At 44.7% G+C, this 23,916-nt stretch overlaps 1 protein-coding gene across 1 annotated transcript in view; it reads right to left on the bottom strand.

Moving 5' to 3' along the window:
- LOC119815841 (O-acyltransferase like protein) overlaps nucleotides 1-23,916 on the bottom strand; it is a 46,176-nt gene that overhangs the window by 10,414 nt on the left and 11,846 nt on the right. The window contains exons 3-8 of the mRNA XM_038332148.1: nucleotides 22,802-22,880; nucleotides 13,991-14,132; nucleotides 11,865-12,091; nucleotides 6,644-6,823; nucleotides 5,800-5,902; nucleotides 2,693-2,794 (exon numbers count right to left, since the gene is read on the bottom strand). Of these exons, the coding sequence (XP_038188076.1) occupies nucleotides 2,693-2,794; nucleotides 5,800-5,902; nucleotides 6,644-6,823; nucleotides 11,865-12,091; nucleotides 13,991-14,132; nucleotides 22,802-22,880 (833 nt within the window). The remainder of the gene's footprint in view (nucleotides 1-2,692; nucleotides 2,795-5,799; nucleotides 5,903-6,643; nucleotides 6,824-11,864; nucleotides 12,092-13,990; nucleotides 14,133-22,801; nucleotides 22,881-23,916) is intronic.

Genomic DNA, 23,916 nt, shown 5'->3' with positions numbered 1-23,916 from the left:
GATTGGACATGTAGAGGCTACGACTGTAGGGGAATTACCTTTATCATTCTTCCGCCTTATTCATTGAGACAAGGTATCTCAAGCAATGCCAGAGCTTGGTGGTATGGTTAGTCTAGGCAGCCAGATTGCTCCAAGAAACCCCTACTGGGGTTTCAAGTGTGTCCTACCATGCCCACGTTATCACCTGTCCTCTGGAAGGGATAAATCCTAAATGAACAGGAACAGTGAGTTCTGAACTCATAAATGAGAACATCCCAGTTGCTAAGGACATGACTATCCTGTCCCTAAGGATCTTGGAAAGGGCAAAGCCAGAATGTGGTTGGTACCACCCACCTCCATTTCTCAATAAAGCTTTGGCTCAAGTTGGAGTCATCCCCTTCCTCACGCTGACTTAAATCCCCACTCTTCCAGAGTTCTTTGTCTCAACAGTGCCACTGCCTCTGCTCTGGGGCATCACTCCGGATGCCTTTGCGTTCGCTTGGCTCCATGCTCACTGCCAGTGGCCAGATTGGGTTCCACACTTTATCGTGCCCACAAGCCATATCATCATACCCACTCCTACCCAATGACCTTGTGCCCCCATCCTTGGCTCCCTCTGCCTGGAAAAAACAAACAAACAAACAAACAAACAAAAACTTCCTCTCTTTTCCCAAGTTGTTCTGTTCCAAAACAAGTTTTCCAGGTTAACCTACCGCACTACTGGTTCCCTCACCCCTAAACTAAGATGTCCTGAACCGCTGACCTGTGTGGCAAGCCCCCATAATCCCAGCAAACCTCAGGCAGGACAGATTGCTTAACCAGAACCTCATACCCAAGAGAGACTCGGAAATCCTGCATTTCCCCCTTCGCCAGGAGGAGGGCTACATTGACAAAGCTCAGAAGAAACCACAAAACCACACTGAAAAGAGGCAGTGCTGGTCTGCTCCTAGCCCCTCCTCACCCTTAACTTACAGAGAAAAAGCACACAATGCTCGGGTGACAGCAAGGGTAGTGGCGATGCTTGTACTCACTGTGGCTTCCGGTCCATCAGGAACCTTCAAAGTTCTTCACGTATGTTTTCTCATGCCACAAGAATCCTACAAAGTGACTCTAGCTTCACCACTGCCACCCCGGTTTCTTTTCTTTTTTTTTTTTTTGTTTTTCAATAGAGTCTCGGGTAGCCCAGACTGGCCTCAAGCTCTCTATGTAGATGAGGCTAACCTTAAACCTCCAGTCCTCTGGGCTCCTTCTCCAGAGTGCTGGGACTATGTTCATAAACTATCACACAGGATTTATGTGGTGTTTGACACTGAACCCAAGTCTTCAAGCATTTGAGGCAAATACTGTACCAACTGAGCTACATCCCCAGCCCCTAATTTCATTTTATAGAGAAGAAAACCCAAGTACAGAAAGGCTAAGACAGTCACATAGCTGGTGCATGGTTAACCCGGGACATAGGCCAGCAGTGGAATTACAGCTTCTCTTCCTGCCCACTCCCATTTCCCCAGGCCTGCGGATCGTTTTAACTGTTTCACAACAGGGAAATGGTTAGTTTTAATATCAATTTGCCACAAACTAGAATCATTTGAGTAAGGGAGCTTCAACTCAAGAATTGTTCTGACTGCCTTAATTGATGTGGGAAGACCCACCCCAAATGTAGGTGGCACCTTCTGGCAGCAGACCAGACACAAAGGACATGCCAGAAGATACGGCATTTGCCTTCAGCCCACTTGGTTTCCCTTTTGCTCCATGTTAGCTCACCCTGTTGCTGCTGCTGCAGATCCCATCACTGAGAGCAGAATGGACATATCCAGACTCCCATCACAGACTAAAGAGCAATGGCTCTCCAGGCTCTCAGTTCCAGTTTGGAACTGTTAGGATACCACTGTGGATGGAGCAACTGCCTGTTCTTGGCCTCTTTAGGTATGAGATAACTGGTTTAGTAAATTCTTTAGATATGTGACAATATACATATATATATATATTAGATAGACAGATAGATAGATCAATAGATAGATAGAAAGAAAGAAGAAAGAAAGAGAGAGAAAGAGAGAGAGACAGAGAGAGAGAGAGAGAGAGAAACCAGTTCATCCTATTGGTTCCGTTTCTCTAGGGAACCCTGACCCTACAGTGTAGCATAGCAAGATGGACTTAGAATAGGAATGCGGGAAGCTGGGTTCTCATTCATTATAGCCATGTCTGAGAAAGTGTGAAAAGGGAGGGGCTGGAGAGCAGGGCTGTCCTTTCCCTTTAATCCCAGCTCTCTCATGACATCACCACCATCACTGCTTTGTAGTCTAAGCCAATATTAGAAGGTCCTTCTGCTTCAACCAATCACACACTGCTTAATAAAGGAGCACGGCCATGACCCAAGCCTCGCACAACACTGTTCCTCGTCATGTGCTATTTTTACCATCTCACAGGTACTCTGACTGCAGCTATACCACTTCTCCTGAAGAATACAATTCCCACAGAAATGGCTGGGATATCTACGGATGTCTACTTCCAGCCAGCTGAGAATGTGTTTGCTGGTGGAAGATGCCAGTTTTTCATGACTTTTGCCATATGGAAGCTGAACTGTTGTAAGCGAGTCAAATCTAAACATAATTAAGAAAGATAACTATTCATTTCAAAAACTCTCTCTAAACAAGGTTAAACATTGTACCTATCTTATAGCAACAATGAACTGAAAGAATTACATAAGCAAACCTACCTCGTAAACCGTTTGAGGAAGTATCTGAGTATGACTTTAGGGGTTATTCCTGTGTTGGTGTTCTGGTGCATCTTTAGAAATGACCGTGCACTTAACCAGCCACTAAGAGAGAGAAGAGAGTAGCCTCAGGGGTTACTTAGTGGTGGCATAGTTAGCTTATCAGTGAGTTGTTGCTGCTGTCTCAGTCAGGACAGGCTAAGTGATGCTGCGGTGACCAGGTAGCCCGAGTCCTAGAGCAGCGGTCCTTCATTTCTTTGCGTGTCTTCTTTTACTTTGGTTCTGTCTTTCTCCTACAGCATATTCATAGCCCATTGGCCAAGACTCGGCACCTCCTCCACTATGGGCTAATGGGACAATGAGAGCTCACAAGTGACCACAGCAATGAACCAGAGAGCTGTGGAAGGTCTCAACCCAACAACTCAATGTTCTAGCCTAAAGTGGCATGTGAAAACTGCTGGCATAAGGGTTCAAGGGTGTCAGCATAAGGCTAGTGACAATATGAGGTATAACTTGTTGACTGGAGCTAGCAATGTTGCCTATCCATAGGCCCAAGTACCTGGAGCAAGAGTTCTCAACCTGTGGGTCATGACAACTTGAGGGTCGAATGACCCTTTCATAAGGATGGCATATCCCCATGATAGTGGATATAAAAATATCCTGTATATCAGATATTTATATTACGATTCAGAACAGTAGCAAAATTATAGTTATGGAGTAGCAATGAAATAATTTTATGGTTGAGGGTCACCACGACATGAGGAACTAAATTAAAGGGTCACAGCATTAGGAAGGTTCAGAACCACTGACTTGGAGGATAGAAGGTCAGGAATATTTGGCTAATAACATCAATAGCTACCATGCTGTGTTCTCTCTCTCTCCTCTCTTCCTGTCTGTCTTTCTCTCTCTGAGTCTCTCTGTCTCTATCTCTCTGACTCTGTCTCTCTATATCTCTGTCTCTCTCTCCCTCTCTCTGCTTGTGTGGTTCATGCATGTTAGCATGTAAGTACATGTGCTTGTGCTGCTCATCCAGAAGTCAGGGGAAGACACTGGTGTCTTCCCCTGTCACTAGCCCCCTCTTGGCCTTGAGAAGAAACTCAATATTTGGGGTAGACTAGCTGATTAGTGAGTTCCCAGGATCTGCCTTCTCTGCCCTGCAATACTGGGGTTACAGGCACATGCAGTCATGCCCAGACTTTTGGTGTATGATAGGGATTTGAACTCGGCTCCTCAGGCTTGCACAGCAAGCAACTCTCCCACACAGCCATCTCTGCAGCCCTACAAAGCTTCCCATTGCTATAGCACCACATCCTTTCCAAAACTTTCCCTAATGAGATTGCTCCCAGATCTCCAACCATACCCAGTTTCTTCTACACAAACACTGTTGAAGAAACAAGAAAACAGATGGATGTTTGAATCCTACCAGGAGAAAGGAAACTTATTATTCCCGTTTTCCCAAACAGAGAAAGTGAGACTCAGATTGCAAATCAGGCTGTTCAAGAGCACAGAATTCCAGATTTGTTTCTTTGATTTTTGAGACATGGTCTCACATAGCCCCCAATGGCCTCAAACCCCTGATATAACTGAACATGACCTTGAACTCTCCTCCATCCTCCTGCTTCCAACTCTCAAGTGCTGTGATTGCAGGAAGATCACAGAATTCTTAAATGGTACATTCTTATGGTGAATTCACCACCCAAACGTTCGACTTTGAGTTACAGCTTGGTGATGAGCAGGCCCGTGACTTCCTTGACCTTTTGGCGTTTTGCCCACTGCTCCTTATGGGAGTCCCTCGGGATAGCCAATGTTTCCTGTTGCACAGCCAGCATGCCTGCATTGGGCCCTACTTGGAAGGGATCCTGATGGGTTGGGTAAGGCCTCTTAGGCTTCCTTTGAAAAGCAGCAAGCTGGATTCCTTATAATAGGAACCAAATGCATAAAAGACATCTAAATGAAAGCATTGAGAGCTGGAAGTAGGGCAGCCAATTCTGATTCTGGCCTCCTCTCAATCTCAGGAAAGGATGAATCTGGGCCATCTTTTCTTCTCAGAGTGGCTGGCACCCACTGGCAGGCAGCCTTTGCTAAGCTTGGGTCTTGTTGCATGTGTGGGAATGTACTGCTTAGCCTGCGAGGAGGAGGCAATGAAAAGAGGGGAAACAGGCTGTGAGTCCCTGGGGCCTGAATGGACTGGGGAAGGGGAAGTCACGCATCAGAGATTAGTATGACGCTAGCCCAAGAGGTAGGAGAGGATTTCAAAACAGTGGCCCACAGCTCCCCTCCAGGGTAACTGGAACCCTGCCTTTTGTGTATCAGTGGGTAATTATCAGTGATCAGGAGGTTAAGACATGAGACCCATGGAACAAACGGCCGGTTCAGTAGCCCTAATTCTAAGATGTGTGGACCAGCGTGGTAGCTTCTTGTACCATTTACCAAACTCTTAATAGTTTTAAGAAGTTACAAAATTAGGAAAGATTAGGAAATTTTAGGCTGATAATTTAAGAGAGTGTAACTCTGTGAGCCCTCACACTGCTTTGTTATGGTTTTTCCTTCACATTTTGCTGGAGTGAGAATCTGAAATTTTAGTATGAATCTACCCTACTTTCTAGAGCTTGAGAACAACCAAAATGAATGATTTTAACAAATAAAATTGACTTGTGTGGCCTCAAGAAGTCTCAGCAGAGTAATATGCCTGCTGCCAAGCCTGATGAACCGAGTTCAAACCCCCCGGAACCCACATGGTGATAAGGAAACGTAAGTCCCGCAAGCTGTCCTCTGACCAGCAAACATGTCATGACACACATACACCAACATAATACACAAAACACACACATGCACACAAATAAATAAAATGCAATAAAAATATTTTTCAAATTCAATTTAAAAAAAAAAGATTTTTCTGCATCCTATTAACTCAGCTACCAAACCGAAGATACAGCAAAGAGTAACTGTGGCCACAGCACTCTCTAGACAGAAAGAGAAGTCAAGTCCCAAGTGAGTTAATGTGTGCACAATCGCCTTTCTTCAGGAAGGTGAGGCTGGCAGCCCTCCCCGCCGCACCCACACATCCCTTAACTAGCATAGCAGCAGCCACTACATGTCAGCCCCATCACCTGATCAGGAAAAACGTGTCCACCCCGAGATAGAAGGGGCCGCTCCGAGAGTGGAGGTACAGCGGGTTCACAGGCACTGTGGCTTTCCATTCAAGCACATTATCTGTAGCAAGCACAAAGAAAAGCAATGTCTTTTAGTTCAGCTGAAGAAAACCGGAGGACTTCACACTGAGAAAAAGCAGGAGGCACACTTGCGACTTCTGTTGGCGCTGGGGGAGCCATAAAAAGGTCAGGGGTGAACTTGCAGCGGGAGTGACGGTGGTGACTGAGGCCCCCGTGGCTCAGGGTGCGTGCTCCCTTTGTGCTCCCACGGTGCCCACAGCCCTCTGGGACTCTCGCAGAGTTAGGACAGGGGCCCATCACCTCAAAGGCTCCCTGTAACCGCCCTCATGGCCTTGCCTCTAGTTCTGATCCACCTGCTTGGTCCCCTGCTAGGAGATGACCTTTGCTACCAAGTGATGGACACTGAATTATAGATGAGGGATACAGGGTGTGGCAATGTCCAGAAATGGTGATTTACCACATTTGGTTGTACTTGCCTAGTCTTCAGTAATGGGGGGAAGCTACTCCCTGTCTTACGCAGTAAGCAGAGGGAGCACACAATGAGCAAACATCACCGGGTGCCTGATTTCTGCCTAGGGAAGTAGTAGTGATTGCAGTCCTGGAAAACTTGGCACAGGAGGTCACATGCCTTGGCACGTCTCAGTGTGTCTCTAGAACAGAAGGACGGTTGGCTGTTCCTGAGAGAGCGTCAAGCTCCCATCCCACGGCCCACTGCAAGCCAACATAGAAGGGGCTCTCTTTCCCATGGACGCTGGAGAAGAAGCCCATCAGCTCCCCATACCCAAAGAGAGCCAAGCAGTCATCTGACTGGTGTGTCCTGAGACAATCCAGAGGAGACTCAGGACTCGGATCCCATTCAGCGTCTGGCAGGTGCCTCCTGGCAGCTCTGGGGTACAGATGGCCGTAATGTTCTTTTGCCAAGAAAAGCACTGTAGAGCTCCATCCACAACTCCTAGAAACCCTGAGCAAGAATAGAGTTATTACCAGCCTTTATGAAAACCAGACCCATCCACACATCACCCTAAAAAGTGGACCAAAACTTACGCAGAGACCTGACTCTGGCTCAAAACCTGGAGTGCTCAACTCAGGTTTCCATGATCCTATCTCTGGGCCCTCATACCTGTCCTTTGGACCTTGACTCTCCCTTCCAGTCTTGACCTGACAGTGGTGCTCTAGGATGCCTTGTATTGCCCAAGTTCAGGCACCAGGGAGGCCAACCCCTGCCCACAGGCCTGCTTTATCAAGGTCAGGAGAAAGTGAGACATCTGTGAGAACAGTGGGCCCAGAGAACCAGCATTTCACTTGAAACACCATCCTGGTGCTGTCCCAAGGACTCTCACTTGGTACTACTATCTCCAGCATCGGTCAGGTACATGCATTAGAATAGAAGAGTCAGTTTGTCAATTAAGGTTGCTCCTTGAAGTTACATCTTCCTGGCTCCAAGTCTGTGTAACCCTCAGCAACTTCTCTGCACTCCAGTTTCCACAGCTAGAAACCAAGAGTCGAGGTAGATCTTGTAACCATAGGATATCATGAATAATAAATGAGAAAATGCTTACAAGTCACTCTGAATAGAGACCACCCAATAAGTCACTCTGAATAGAGACCACCCAATAAGTCACTCTGAATAGAGACCACCCAGTAATAAGCATTTACAAGATCATCTTTACAGTTATCGGTATTTATCACAAGGATGGCTACTCTTGACTACTTAACTTATATCCTGGGTTGTTGTGGTAGTAGTGGTTGTTATCTTTGTTTTTGATGCTGTTATTGTTGTTGTTGTTGTTTGAGTCAGGAGTCTGATTATATAGCACAGGCTGGCCTTGAACTTATGGCAGGCTTCCTGTGTCCAACTCCCAAGTGCTGGGATGCTAGGTATACATAGTGTATATGTATATATGTGTATATGGATACACACACTATGTAATCTAACCCAAGAGCCAATCGAATGAATGGAATTGGGACACAAAACTCTCCAAAATCCAAGCCATCCCTGAGAGACTCATGTTCTCCTGTGCAAAGCTGAAACACTAAGCTTGTAGATATGCCCTTATAGAATTAGAATGTATTCACAAACAAAGGCCAGCTTACGGCCATATGCTAGCAATCTAAGTCAGTTGTCTTACATTTAGTTTCTTGGCATCTTGAGATTCTGGCAGTCAATCTTGGGTTCCCTGGGATGGTCTCCCTGCTGCAGGCATTGCACCCACCCTTTCATTCACAGAAATTGGGTTCCCCAAGCATCCCTTGGCAGTCAGCACCATGAGCTCAGCATCTGATGTCACCTGGCTCCTCCCCCAGATTCTTGTGATGAAAGGCAGGACCAGGGCTCTCAGCCAAATTCTCCAACCTCCTGAGCCACATTGCCTCACATATAGAATAAATGTAATTTTTTTCCAGTTTATTTATTTTTTATTAAAAATTGCCTTCTTCTCCCCTCCTCCTCCCCCTTCCCTCCCCTCCCCTCCACCCATACCCCCACTCCCTCCCTCTCCAGGCCAAAGAGCCATCAGGGTTCTCTACACTATGTTGAGTCCAAGGTCCTCCCAACTCCCTCCAGGTCCAGGAAGGTGAGCAACCAAACTGACAAGGCTCACACAGAGCCCGTACATGTCGTAGAGACCAAGCCCATCGCCATTGTCCTTGGCTCCTCGGTCAGCCTCCACCATCAGCCACTAATAAATGTAATTTTGAGGAGTGTTATGAGGATTCCAAAGCAACATCTCTGGCTCAACGCTAATCTTGGCAAGCAAGCACTCTGTGTTCTTTAGTATTGTTTTTCCATCTAAATTCAATTTTGAGTGAATGGAACCATCAGTGCTTTATAGACTCTTCTGAAAAGAGGCATCCTCTTGGAGTCCTGTTTTGCTCATTTAGGAATAGAAAGAATTATGAACTATAGAGACCAGGGTGGATAGAGGTCATTGCTGGGCTAAAGAGTTTATGTGGTTATTGACTCTCAAAGTGGGGGGATTCTGGACCAGTGGCTTCAGTATCACCAGGGAATCTGTCAGAAATTTTCAACCCCAGACTCTGAGCAACCCTGGGGAGACACAGTTCTCATCTGACCCCTTGCAGGGGATTCTGATGTGGTCAAAACTCAAGAACCACCAGCCACACACAGGCTTTCACGGGCTTTGAAGCCCTTTGTGTTTCTCAGACATCATTTTGGGGTCCTGCTTTAGGCAACAAACCACAGAGTAAGAAGCCTACCCATGGCTGAAATACATAGCTATTTGATTCATGAACTCTTTCTCACACCTTCACTTGCCTCTTCCAAATAGCAAGGCAGGTTCACTCAACAGGAAAAAAAAAGCACTAAAAAGATGCAAGTTATCTAGAGGCTAAAGAGCCAAGAATCCAAAATGCCTCGTTGAATTCTAGCCCTTCCAAAGATACATTGGTCTTACATTGGTTTGATTTAGAGGAGAATATCAAAGTGGAGAGGGGGGAAAAAAATCAATGCATCTTAGGGTTCTCTCCAAACATTGAGGGACATATTTTTGTCTTTAATAGTATCAAATACAAAAGAAAAACATTGCTATGGCAACCAAACATAGAATGGCCATTTTGAAACCATAGTAAAAAGAAATGCTGAGGTGCTCAGGGAATCCCATGGAAGACAGGGAAGAAGGATTGTAGGAGCCAGAGGGGTTGAGGACACCACAAGAACATGACCCACAGAATCAACTAAGCAGGGCTCATAGGGGCTCACAGAGACTGAAGCAGCAATCAAGGAGCCTGTATGGGTCTGAATGAGGTCCTCTGCATACATGGTATGGTTGTGTAACTTGGTGTTCTGTGGACTCCTAACAGTGGGAGCAGGGGCTGTCCCTGGCTCTTTTGTCTGCTTTTTGAGACCCTTTTCTCCTATTGGGCTGCTTCATCCAACCTAGATATGCGGGCATGTGCTTAGTCTTACTGCAACTTGTTACGCCATGTTTGGATGAGATCCCTGGTGGGCCTGCTCTTTTCAGAAGGGAAACAGAGGAGGAGTGGACCTGGGAGAATGGGAGAAACTGGAAGGAGTGGAGGGAGGGGAAACTGCAGTTAGATAGACAGACAGACAGATGGGTGGGTAGAAGGACGGATGGATGGACAGACAGAAAGATAAAAAGTAAATGCCAATAAAATTCACTCTGATTGGGGGATCTCAGTTTAGTGAAGGAACCTAAAGGCTCATCCTAATGCCTGACACTTTATACGTACATCTGCTTTAAGTCAGAGATGGGCCCTAAGCATGGGCATCTGAGGTCCAGCCTGGCTGAAAGCAATGCCTGTCACTTCACTACGATCTGACAGAACCTCTGGAACATAGCTGGGCCTGCTGCTTGCTCAGCAAGATCAGAGCATCCCAGCAGGAGGTCTTGGCACAGCCCTTCTGTCCTCTCTTCTAGCTTCACTAGAGACTGGGGAGAGGGTGAATGTAAGAAGCAAGCACATATGATTGCAACGAACTCCATCAACTCACCCCATGTTGTCTCTTGTTTTACATAGGTGGAAGTTGAGGTTCATAGAGACCAAACAATCCGACCAAGGTCAGGGTTAGAAGTCAAGATGGATTTGACCGGCAATGGCTAAGCACCTCCTTTCTCTATCGTGCTGAGGGCAGCCAGGTGCAGGTACAGAGAAAGATCTACAGCCACATCACAAGAGGTCACTGTAGGCTTCTGGAACCTGGGCGAGGCCATCATTACTGTGATGGGAATGTAATGTAACTAACAGAGAGTGGCTTTACCCCCAGGGCTCTGTGTAGATACTAAGGGGCAGAGTAACTGACATTGCACCCTGGCGTCCCTTTCTGCATCTGGGAACTGGTCCCCAGAACTCTAAGTCTGCTGAGCATCCTCTCAGACTATCTCTGTCTTTTACTGCTTTTCTGATGTTGGGGTTTATATTAGCTGTTACTGTAATTAAGTTACCGTCCATACTGATTTTGTGTAAAATCCAAATAAGATCAGAGAAAAACCATTGCTATGCTTTCCACATGGGACATACTCCTTGAAGCCACTTAATTACACATTCATATTTATCCTGCCAACTCCCTGAGATTTTTGAGGTGTTTTTAAAGTCCTTTTTAGAGTAAGGAAAGACAATTTTGAAGACCTGAAAGGAATTTGTTGAAAATTACTCCAGATAGATGAAAGATACTTGCACGAACAGGCAATTTTTGAATGGTGTGCAGATGATAGGTTTATAGGTAAGGAGACAGATGGTAGATAGGTAGATAACAGATTTAGACAGACAGACAGATAGAGCTATATTACCACCTATCTAACATCTATCTATCTATGTTTTCCTTCCATACAGGCAGAAGGAAATGAAACTAATATTCTCTCTCTCTCTCTCTCTCTCTCTCTCTCTCTCTCTCTCTCTCTCTCTCTCTCTCTCTCTCTCTCTCTCACACATGTAGTTCCGGCTGGCTTCAAAACCACAGAAGATTCTTCTGCCTCTGCCTCTGCCTCTCAAATTCTAGGATTAAAGGTATATGCTACCATGGCCCTTGAAACTAATATTAATTTTTCACCAAGGCATAACCTTGTGGGCCCCAATCGAATCATGGTTTTATTCCATTGGGGTTGAGTTATCTATTTCTGATTCATATACATTGATTGGCTTTGCTTGCACGCTCACCCACACCACTGGCTTCAGAATTGCACATGAATCTGCCGTACTAAAAATAGCCTTGATCATAGAACCGGTTCCTAGGAGCATAACTACAGTGAACCCCTTAACTCTCTACTGCCCCAGGCTTCTGTCAGCACAAAACCACACTGGATAATTGTACCTAACATAAAGCATCATTGTTAGTGACTTTGCCTTGTCCTAGCACCCTGATGGTAGTAAACAAAGACTGAATTGTAAACGCAGTAATCCAGCCTCAACTGACATTTAGGAGCTGCTGGGCCTTAGCTAGAATGCAAACTGGAGGAATTATTTTCCAACCACACACTTCTCTAAGCCATTTCTCTGGGGTGGTCCTAATTTAAAATGCTTACGTTTTCCTTTGCTCTGGGGTCCGGGTGGGGAGAGATGAACTTGACAATTGGTCTGCAGGCTCCTGCTTCTTTGCCCATTGCTCTCCGTGTTTCTCAAAGGCAGACTCTCACAACCTGCAGGAGAAGTCCCATGGACTGGCGAAGTCCTGAGGTCCAAACCCCAGCCCCTGGCTACCATGTAAACAGTCCCAGCCACAGGAAGGACCAGGCCTAGCAAGGTGATGAACCTGCAGAAACATGACACCTGTTACATGACACCGAAGATGCAGAGAAAACAACCTCAGGAGAAACAAAATCATCAACTGGACTTGGAGGCACTCCTGCAACCCGAGCATGCTGGAGGCTGAGTCAGGAGGGTTCTGAGTTCATGGCTAACTAATATACATAGAGACATGTTGTCTCAAAAAAACACAGAAGAACAACAAGAAAAAACACATAAAAATTAAGATGGGCAATACGTAACAACTGAAGAACAGGGGCTAAAGAGGTGGTTTAGGGGATAAGAGTGCTCATTGTTCTCACAGAACACCAGGTTCTGATTTCTCAGCACACACAATGGGTGGCTCTCAACCTCCCGTGACCCACTTCAGGTGATCGTGTGCCCTCTCCTGACTTCAATGGGCACCTGCACACATATGGTACACAATCTCAAACAGGCACACACATACACATAAATTAAGAAAAATACATCTTTTAAAAATTCTAAGAATAAAAGTAATGGGGAAAAATCACAACAGAAAATATGAATGAATTGCACTGCCAGCTTAGAAAATTATCATAAGCATCACTTCTCAGCATTTTGGCTAAGGTGCAGTGAAAATTATTATAAACAGACAAAACAAAAACAAAACCCTGAGCAAAACATTTGTAGCAGTATATCTAAGGATAAATAGTCCATATAAAGATGATGAACTTTTAAAAACAAGAAAAAGCAATACACAGAGAGAGAGAGAGAGAGAGAGAGAGAGAGAGAGAGAGAGAGAGAGAGAGAGAGGTGGAACTCTTACAAAAGAAAAATACAAGTAACAGAAAATCTCTAGGGGAAAAGAAACCTTCCTCATCAGGTTTTTAAAAAGGCATAACTTAGCCAGGCGGTGGTGGTGCACACCTTTAATCTCAGCACTCAGCAGGCAGAGACAGGATGATCTCTGTGAGTTCCAGGCCAGGAGCCTTCCAGGACAGGCTCCAAAGCTAAAGAGAAACCCTGTCTTGAAAAACCAAAAAATGAAACAAACAAACAAAACAAAACAAAACAAAAACCATAGCTTAAACATCTCTATTCACCTATCAGATTGGTTTGGTTTTCACAATGATGGCTTTGATACTGGTGAGGAGACAATGAAGCACATATGGACAACCCTAAGGCACTATACACCAATGATTCAGTTATCAAGACCTAGAATTATACTGCTTTTTACTTTGTGCCAAAAATGATCAAACTGTAAAAAGGTACGGGGCAGTTTTGGTGCAATTGTCAGGGGAGAGGCCGTGTTTCCAATCAGAGAAAGGGGTTTTCAGCTCAAGAATTATTGGAAGTAGATGCTTTTGCTGGTGATCCTGGACCCCACTCAAGTTTGGGCCCGGTCTGTCCTCATGGAGAACGCTCATACTTCCGTGTTTAATGGTGATCCCCCTGTATTTTTGTCAACACAGGAAGCTGTAACAAAATGTCACGGGCTGGTAGCTTACGAACATTAAAACATGATTTTTTTATTATTATTCTGGAAGCTGGGAATCCCCAAATCAAGTCACCAGCAGATGCTGGGTTTGGAAAGGGCTAGTTTCCTAGTTGCTGGCACCTTCTAGTTGACCTCATGGTAGAAGGAAGGGGTGAGGAACCTCCATGGGTACCTTTTCAGAAACACTAATATCATTTGTAAGGGTGGTGTGTCATGGTCTAGTTACCTACACAAAGCTCCACCTGACACCACCAAATTCAGGATTAAGTTTCAAGTTAGAAATATTGGGGTGGACACAAAATCAGATCACTGAACTTTGACGTCAGACAGCATTGGCCAGTCATCGCTCAGTGATTTAAATGCAACACTAAATGCAGTTGGTGAGAGAGGTTGATGAGATGACAGTGACGTCATTCCCAGCTGGGTACCCCAGATGCCCATACTTACAGACACACAGAGGCAAACGTGTCCAGCCGCAGCGCCCCGGCAGCACATCTGGCCACGCTTTCACAGGATGAGGAGGAAGAGTTTCTCGCAAAGAGGGAGAGGGAAGGTGCCAAAAATGAAATATTTCTGAACTTCAGAATATCTATCAAGAGAGAAGAGGCCATGTTACTGCTTTAGACCTTCCCAAGTATATTTACAGAAAGTCTCCCAACCAGAAAAAGCCCAGAGCCAGATGCTTTCAGCACAGAATTCTACAAGATTTTCAAAGAACTAATACCAATACTCCTCAAATTGTTCCACACAGAAGGAACATTGCCAAACTCTTTTTATGAAGCTACAATTACCTTGATACCAAAATGACATAAAGACTTTACTAAGAAAGAGAATTACAGACCAATCTCACTCATGAACATTGATGCAAAAATACTCAATAAAATACTGGCAAACCGAATTCAAGAACACATCAAAGAAATTATCCACCATGATCAAGTCAGCTTCATCCCAGAGATGCAGGGATAGTTCAACATACAAAAATCTGTTAATGTAATCCATAATATAAACAAACTGAAAAAAAACACATGATCATCTCTTTAGATGCTGAAAAAACCTCGACAAAATACAACATCCCTTCATGATAAAGGTCTTGGAGAAAGCAGAAATACAAGGAACATACCTAAACATAATAAAGGCAATATACAGCAAGTAGACAGCCAACATCAAATAGAGAGAAACTCACAGGTATCCCACTGAAACCAGGAACAAGACAAAGTTGTCCTCTCTCTCCATATCTATTCAATATAGTACTTGAGGTTCTAGCTAGAGCAATAAGACAACAAAAGGAGATCAAGGGGATTAAAATTGGAAAAGAAGTCAAACTCTCATTATTTGCTGATGATATGATAGTTTACTATCCAAAATTATAACAAGGTACTTCTACAACTCATAAACACCTTCAGTAATGTGGCAGGATACAAGATTAACTCAAAAAAATCAGTAGCTCTCCTGTACACAGATGATAAACAGGCTGAGAAAGAAATCAGAGAAACATCACCCTTCACAACAGCCACAAATAACATGAAATATCACGGAGTAACTCTAACCAAACAAGTTGAAGACCTGTATGACAAGAACTTTAAATCTTTAAAGAAAGAAATTGAAGAAGACACCAGAAAATGGAAAGATCTCCCATGCTCTTGGGTAGGTAGAATTAACATAGTAAAAATGGCAATCTTACCAAAAGCAATCTACAGATTCAACGCAATGCCCATCAAAATCCCAGCAAAATTCTTCACAGACCTCAGAAGAGCAGTACTCAACTTCATATGGAAAAACAAAAAACCCAAGATAGCCAAAACAATCATGGGCAATAAAAGACCTTCTGGAGACATCACAATCCCTGACTTCAACCTCTACTACAGAACTACAGTACTGAAAACAGCCTGGTACTAGCATATCAGACAGGAGGACCAAAGGAACCGAATAGAAGACCGGGATATCAATCCACACATCTTCAAACACCTGATTTTTAACAAGGAAGCAAAAAATATCAAATGGAAAAAAAGAAAGTATATTTAACAAGTGGTGCTGGCATAACTGGATATCAACATGTAGAAGGATTAAAATAGATCTGTATCTATCGCCATGCACAAAACTCAAGTCCAAATGGATCAAAGACCTCAACATAAAGCCAGCCACACCGAACCTCTGAGAAGGAAAAAGTAGGAAGAACACTTGAATGCATTGGCACTGGAGACCATTTCCTAAATATAACCCCAGTAGCACAGACACTAAGAGAAACAATTAATAAATGGGACCTCCTGAAACTGAAAAGCTTCTGTAAAGCCAAGGACATGGTCAACAAGACAAAATGGCAGCCTACAGAATGGGAAAATATCTTCACCAACCCCACATCAGACAGAGCTCTGATCTCCAAAATATACAAAGAATTCAAGAAATTGTACATTAAAAGAACAAATAATCCAATTTAAAAAATGAGGTACAGACTTAAACAGAGAACTCTCAAAAGATGAATCTAAAATGGCTGCAAGACACTTAAGGAAATGCTCAACATCCTTAGTCATCATGCTTAGTCATCAGAGAAATGCAAATCAAAACAACTCTGAGATTCCATCTTACACCTGTAAGAATGGCCAATATAAAAAACACTGGTGACAACTTATGCTGGAGGGGATGTGGGGTGGGAGTGTAAACGGGTACAGCTGCTTTGGAAATCAGTATAGTGATTTCTCAGAAAATTAGGAAACAACCTTCCTCAAGACCCAGCAATGCCAATTTTGGGTATATTCCCAAAGGATGTTCAATCATACTACAAAGACATGTGCTCAATTATGTTCATAGCAGCATTGTTTGTCATAAGCAGAACCTGGAAACAACCTGAATGCCCTTTGACTGAAGAATGAATAAGGAAAATGCAGTACATTTACACAATGGAGTACTATACAGCAGAAAAAAATAATGACATTTTGAATTGCAGGTAAATGGATGGATGTAGAAAACAACATGTTGAGTGAGGTAATCCAGACCCAGAAAGACAATTATCATAGGTACTCACTCATAAGTGGCTTTTAGACATAAAGCAAAGAAAACCCAGCCTACAATTCACAATCCTAGAGAACCTAGACAACAAAGAGGACCCTAAGAGAGACATACATGGATCTAATCTACATGGGAAGTAGAAAAAGCCAAGATCTCCCAAGTAAATTGGAAGCATTGGAACCTTGGGAGAGGGTAAAAGGGAAGAAGAGAGAAAGGGAGGGGAGGGGAAAATATATATATAAGCTCAATAAAAATAAAGAAAAAGAAACACAAAGCTGGCATTTTAACATGCATTGACTTTCCAAGGCTGGCAGTATTTTTAAATTATATCTGTACTGAACATGTACAGGCTTTTCGTCGTTATTCTTTAAATGATATAGTGTGACTACAGAATAACTATGTGCATAGCCTTTATATTAGCATGGCTGTAGAATAAGTGCACATAGCCTTCATATTGTATGAATATAGGATAACTATACACATAGCCTTTACCCTGGGTGTTATAGACAAGCTAGAAATGATGAATAGTGCGCAGGAGGATTGTGTAAGTTCTATGCAATCACTATGGAATTTTATATAAAGGCTTGAGCATCTGTGGATTTCAGGCTCCTGGGGGGTCTTGGAACCAATCTCCCATGAATACCAAAGACCAAATTTATCTGCTTTATGAATAGTGGGAGGGGAAATAAGAAACAAAGACGTCTAAAGGGAGTAGGAACTCAAGGATTAAAAGTGAATACTATTCTTCCAGAGGACCAGAGTTCAGTTCTCAGCATTCACAGGAGACAGCTCACAACTTCCTATAAGTTGAGCTTCAGGGAATTTGACATCCTCATTTGGTGTCCACAGGCAACTGTGTGTGTGTGCGCGCACACACACACACACACACACACACACACACACACCCCTTTTAAAAATGCCTAAAATATGCAAAGATGCTGAAAGCCACATGTCTTAGTTAGGGTTAATATTGCTGGGATGAAACACCAGGACCAAAACGGCAAGTTGGGGAGGTGGGATTTATTCAGCTTATATGTCTACATTGCTGTTCATCACTGAAGGAAGTCAGGCCAGGAACTCAAGCAGCGCAGGGTCCTGGAAACAGGAGCTGATGCAGAGGCCATGGAGGAGTGTTGCTTACTGGTTAGCTTCCCCTGGCTTGCTGAGCCTGCTCATTTCTTGTAGAACCCAGGACCACCAACCCAAAAGGGCCTGGGCCCTCCCCCAGTGAGCACTAGTTGAGAAAATGACTTACAGCTGGACCACTTGGAGGCATTTCCTCCCCTAAGGCTTCCTCCCTCTCTGATGACTCTAGCTTGTGTCAAGATGACCCACAAAACCAGCCACTCCACCACCAAACTAGGCATTTGACGCAGGCAGAAATGGATCAGCGAGCTCTCAGTCCGCTGATTTCTCACATCCCTTCTGGCACACGGCCCTGGGAATGCTAAATCTAAAAAGGTGCTGGTACTGATGCAAATCTATCTGTGAGCAAGTCTCTGCAAGAGAGACAAGATGATGCAATAAAAGAAGGAACAAAGTGATGGAAGTCAGGCACCCTGGGATGGGCACTATCCAACACTGGAGCCCAGAAGTACCAGGTGAAGGAAGCACTATTGGCCCCTCCCTGAAGGGTTCAGAGCTGGGAGTCTGGGAGTGATCTGGGACCTCCACTCCTGCAACTCCTCAGGACCACATTCAGAATTAGGACCTGGGCACTTTCCAAGCCGTGGCAAATGTTGAGGACAGGTGGTTTTGCATAATGGCGATACCAAGTACTAATGACCACAAACGCTACAGTTCATGACGTGACTAGTAGACGTGAGGTGGGGTTCCATTACTCTTTGTAACTTTTACCAACCTATAAGAAGTGTTCACCTTACCTTACACACGGGAGAATTTGCCTAAGGTGAGTTCATCCAATTGAACACACTAGTTAAGAATACCGTTTCTGGAGTAGTGAGAGAGCACGGTGTTCTCCCAGGGGACCCAGGTTCAAATCCCAATAGGGAAAAAAAGTTGCTGATGGCATCACTATAGCAACCAGTGACTGGAAAGGTCTGAGTATGACGGTAAAACTGACCACTCAGAACACACAGGCCCAGATAAGGTGGTACCCTCTGCCTCTGTCCCACTCACTGTCAAAGCCCACAGGAAGCCATGGGGACAGAAAGGCCCAGAAAACAGTAAGCACATTGGAAGTAATGCTCTTGATGAGATTGTCAATAGTTCCCTACAAATGCCTCAAAAGAATTTTCAGGAACTATTAAGAAGATCTTGGGGTGGGCTGGAGAGATGGCTCAGCAGTTAAGAGCACTGGCTGCTCTTCCAGAGGTCCTGAGTTCAATTCCTAGCAACCACATGGAGGCTCTCAACCATCTATAATGAGATCTGGCACCCTTTTCTGGCCTGCAGGTGTACGTACAGAGCATTGATACATAAAATATAAATAAATAAAATTTTAAAAAAGTTCCTGGGGGCTGTAGTGTGGGTGGCTGCCACCTTCATCATGTCATAGGGGTTGTCAGCAGTGGTGCAGTGGCATCTTTGGGTAATTGAGAAGCAAGAAGAGGGAAAGTTTCAATAAAAGGTTATTGGGCACACACAAAAAAATCCTCTTGGATCCCAGCCAGAGAGAAACCCATGCTAACTCAAGAAGAGGCTACTAGATAACTCCAGCCTCTCAGTCAGTGCTGGTGAGTCACGAGAGAGCTGAGGAGAAACCAGCCTTTGCCAAGCCACTGCTCAGCTTGGTTCTTTTAACAGGTGAGACCGTTCGCAATCAGGCAACCAATCAAAGAGAACAGTTTACTGATGGGAAAGACTGGTTAACCTTGATGTCAGGCAGCTCAGATCTCGATGCTTTGGACTGCTGCCGAGCAGATGGTGTGAGCATCGTAAAATGTTAGAAGATTTCTGAAGGACTGACTTAGAATGCACCCCTGAGGGTGGTACTACATAGCCCCCTATTGTTGGTGGCATATAAAATTTGCTGGCCCAGTGTTAAACAGAGCATGGTGTAGCTACAACCCAAGGAGGCACTGTGCATCTACAACCCAAGGAGATGTGTGTCTGTAGGCCAAGAGACATGGTTTGTCTACAAGCCAAGGAGACAGGTATATCTGTAAGCAAATGAGCATCAAGAACTCTGGCAGCCCCAACTAAGGGAGGGGCATATGCTAATCTCTGCTAGGTGGCTCCAATAGCAACCAACCTTATCTGCATCTGACTTCAATGTCTACTGTCCAGAACTGTGAGAAAATACATTTTTTCATATCTTAAGTCATTTAAAGTATGATAGTCTGCTGATTGGAACCTTAAGAAATGAACAAAATAAGAGATTTGCACTGGATTACATATATATATATATATATATATATGTAATATATATATATATATATGTAATTTGATCTAGAATCTGTATAACCTGATATACTGGAATGACAATTTTATTCTCAGGGAACCACATGCATTCATTACTCTTTTCATTACTGTGACCAAACCACCTAACAAGAAGTAACGTTTGGGGACCGTGGACCCCCAGACCCTGAATTTCCTGTTTTTCTGTGCTTGCAGCTGCTGAACATAAGACCCTGATGGCAGGGGAGTGGTTTCTGGTGGCTTACAATGGAAGGATCCTGAGAGCTAGGAAGTGGCCATTGGGCAGAGAAGGTACTATTTAAGCTGCCCTGGAACACAATAAAGTCGGCATTCTTGGGGAATTCAAGGATGACCCATGTCTCTATCTGTCTCTTTGTGTGTGTATTTCATTCTCCAGCTCCTTGCCAGTCCCATAGTGCAGGCAGTATGCTACAGGCATAGTACTGTAGTACATGTAGTAGTATGGACCGTGCAGTAACAGAAGGCAGGAAGGATTGATTTTGGTTCACAGCTTGATACAGTCCCTCATGGTGGGGAAGTCCTAGTGCATGAGTAGCTCACAGCTGTGACAGAAGGAACAGGAAGCTGCCTGCTCGTATCTCTGTGGACCCAGAAAAAGAGAATGCAGCCACCCATCCTACTTCCTCCCTTTCAATCTACACCCCAAGCCACACTTTGGACTAGAGCCACACATTCGGGATGAACCCTCCTGGAACCTCTAGACACACCCTCACAGGCACTGTAAGTCTCCTGGGTGATTCCAAATACAGTCAAGCTGACGGTGAAGATTAACTATCACATCAAGCAACGTCTGTTTGCTGAAATGCTCTAACATCCCACGGAAACCATGGAAACCACTGTGCAGCAGGTCCTGCAGGCTCTGTCTGCAGGCAGTCCCTCCTACCTATCCAGGGTCTCTCTCTCTCTCTCTCTCTCTGCCTGTCTCTCCCTGTCTCTGTTTGTCTCTCTGTGTCACTCCCTCACTCTCTCTGTCTCTTTCTCTAACGCTTTGATCATCCTGCCTTGGTCTGGCTGTTGTGGCTGCTGCTGGTCTCCTGCTCCAATGAGCAGCTCCTGTGCCAACAGCAGCCACATGGCATTCCTGAACTGCTTGCCCCCACATCCGGAGGGGAGAGACTAGCAACTCCATCAAAAGGCTTTAAGAAACAGCTGACACATCCTTTCCCCTGGGAACTGTTCCCCTGGGCAAAGACACTCTGATCTCCAGCCCTGCCTCTGTGCCAAAGCAGGAGAGAGGCTCTGAGGACCAACCCTAACTTCCCCAGCACCGCCCCACGTCGACAGCTCTGTTCACCCTAGCCCGAACTGGTTCTTCTGGTTTCTCAGAAAGCATCTTCCGCATGTCAAGAATGAGTGTCTCAGAGTATCTTTTTTATCATCAGCAAGGGTTGTCAATGTTTCATTTCCTTTGGTCAGCTCTGGCCAGCCAGCTTAGCGTTAGCAAGAAAAATCAGAGTCTCCTAACGCGAGACAACTCGTTAAACTTGGGGCCTTGATTACAACTTTGAAATGCTAATTTCATAGTAGCTACATACCTGCCTTTGTTTTTATGATGTTTATCACTTACCTATCAAGAACCAAAACTTGACTTTGATTTATAACGTGTTTTATTTCATTTGTAGTACTGGGGCTAGAACCCAGAGTTTTGTAGATGCTGAGCAAGGACTGGGCCTCTCAGATAGGTCACCCGCTCTTTTATATATATAAATGCCTTGCTGTGTAACTCAGGTTATTCTCAAACTTGCTCTGTAGCCTAGGCTGACCTCAGACTCATGACCTCCTCCCTTATCTTCTAGAGTGCTGGGGCTGCAGACACTTGACATGTTGGTTGGTTGGTTGGTTGGTTGGTTGGTTGGTTGGTTGGTTGGTTGGTTTTGTTGGTTTGCTTGTAAACAGCCCATGTAACACTAGGCTAGATAGATAATGTACCCAAAGCTGTGAGTGTCATTATAAACTTAGAGAACAAGTTGAAGCTATTAAGAATAGCTGCGCCATCGACACTTTGAAAGAGAACTCTGTCATGAGCCGTCAGGTCTTTCTTAGATGGCCAAATCTAATGTTAAGCACTAGTGATAAAAACAAATTTTAGGCTTTAAAGCACTCGCTTAGAAATTTTTAATTACTTATAAGCGATCAAACCTGTTTCCATGTGCTAAAATATATTCCTCTGCATGGCCAAAGGTCAGACGTGGCTATGAGGCAGTAAGACGTTGGGAGCCCCTGAACTTCAGAGCCTGTCAGCCCTCCCCCCCCCCCCCAGCTGCAGAGACAGGAGGTTGAAGCTGGGAGTGGGGGGAGAGTAAATGATTTGCCCGGGATCACACAGCTGGGAAGTGACAACCAGAACCAAATGCTGGGCTCTCGGTGCTAATCCACTGCAACCTATTGGCCTCACACAATCCAAGTTCCAACTGGCCTTCCTGACCTGGCAGTGGGCAGATACATGGGCAGAGCAGAGAATTCACAGTATGGAAACCGGACAGCCCCCACTCCTGTCTCCAGGCCTACTGAGGCAGCTGTGGGGAGACTATTTGACTTTCCTGCCATCACGTCAAGACCCAGCAATTATCTACTGGCTACTGTCTTCCCCTTCCTTTCCTGTCTTCTCCTCTACCACCCCACCACCTCTGTTCCCAGCTTTTCTCCTCTCTGTCATTCTTAGTTAAGCTGACTAACCAAGATGAAGACTCTGTGTGTAGTCCTGAAGGTATTGAAATCGCCACTTTTGTTGACTCTTAAGCGGTTAGAATGTTCAAACTTCATACTGTGACAGCAGTTTGACTGTATTTTATTTTGTTTTTTTTTTTGTTGTTGTTGTTGGTGGTGGTGGTGGTGGTAGTTTTTTGTACTTACCCAACTGAGACATAATGGTCACATCCTCTTCGCCACAAGAATCAGGGACACACACACCCACACTGTAGTCTGTGCCATCCTGGGAAACACAATGACGCAATGCCCTTTAATGTTACTGCTTGCAGTATACACACATGCTCGTGTGTGTGTGTGTGTGTGTGTGTGTGTGTGTGTGTGTGTGTTCGAGTGTGTATATGGAGGTCAGATATCGGCATTGATTGTCTTTCCATGATCACTCTCCACTTTTTTTTTTGAGGTAGGGTTGAACCTGAAGCTCAATTTCAGTTAGATTGACTAGATACGACGTCACAGGATCTGCCTGTCTCTGACACACACCTCCCAGGAGCTGGGGTTAGACCTCACCCAGCTTTTCCATGGATGCTGGGGCATCTGTCTACCCATGGGTCTTCTGACTCTACTGACACAATCACTTCACACTTTGAGTCCTCCCCGACCAGGCCTTTGTTTTGTTTCCTGAGGCCAGACCTCAAGTAATTCAAAAAGTTCCTGATGGGCTGGAGAGATGGCTCAGTGGTTAAGAGCATTGCCTGCTCTTCCAAAGGTCCTGAGTTCAATTCCCGGCAACCACATGGTGGCTCACAACCCTCTGTAATGAGATCTGGTGCCCTCTTCTGGCCTGCAGACATACACACAGACAGAATATTGTATGCATAATAAATAAATAAATAAATATTTTTTAAAAATTAAAAAAAAAAACGTTCTTGATTTCCTAATCCTCCTGCCTCAGTCTCCCGAGTGCTGGGATTACAGTCGTGAGCCACCACAAGCAAGACTGTCTCTCAGGAACGCTGTCACGACCCTGGCATAGAAAAGGCAGCTGGGGAGAGGAACAGAAGGAACTATGTTGAAAGAAAAAAGGATTCTGAGTTCTCAAGACAGGGTCTTGCCGACACAGACGTACCTAACAACATCAGATGTACTTAAATTAGGTGCAACACCCAAGTTCAATGTCACAGTTTAATAGATCCCTCCTCCAGATTAAAGGGCAAAGGTTTTGGATAATTTACCCCAGTGCATTCACCCCTCCTCCATATAAAACTGGCTCCCTAGAACTGTCTAAACAGTTGTCATCATGCAGTTTCTGAGTAATACAG

This window comes from Arvicola amphibius, chromosome 5, assembly GCF_903992535.2.
Source record: "Arvicola amphibius chromosome 5, mArvAmp1.2, whole genome shotgun sequence".
Lineage (NCBI taxonomy): Eukaryota > Metazoa > Chordata > Mammalia > Rodentia > Cricetidae > Arvicola > Arvicola amphibius.
Note: the sequence above shows the minus strand (reverse complement) of the source record. Positions and strands in the feature narration are given on the sequence as shown.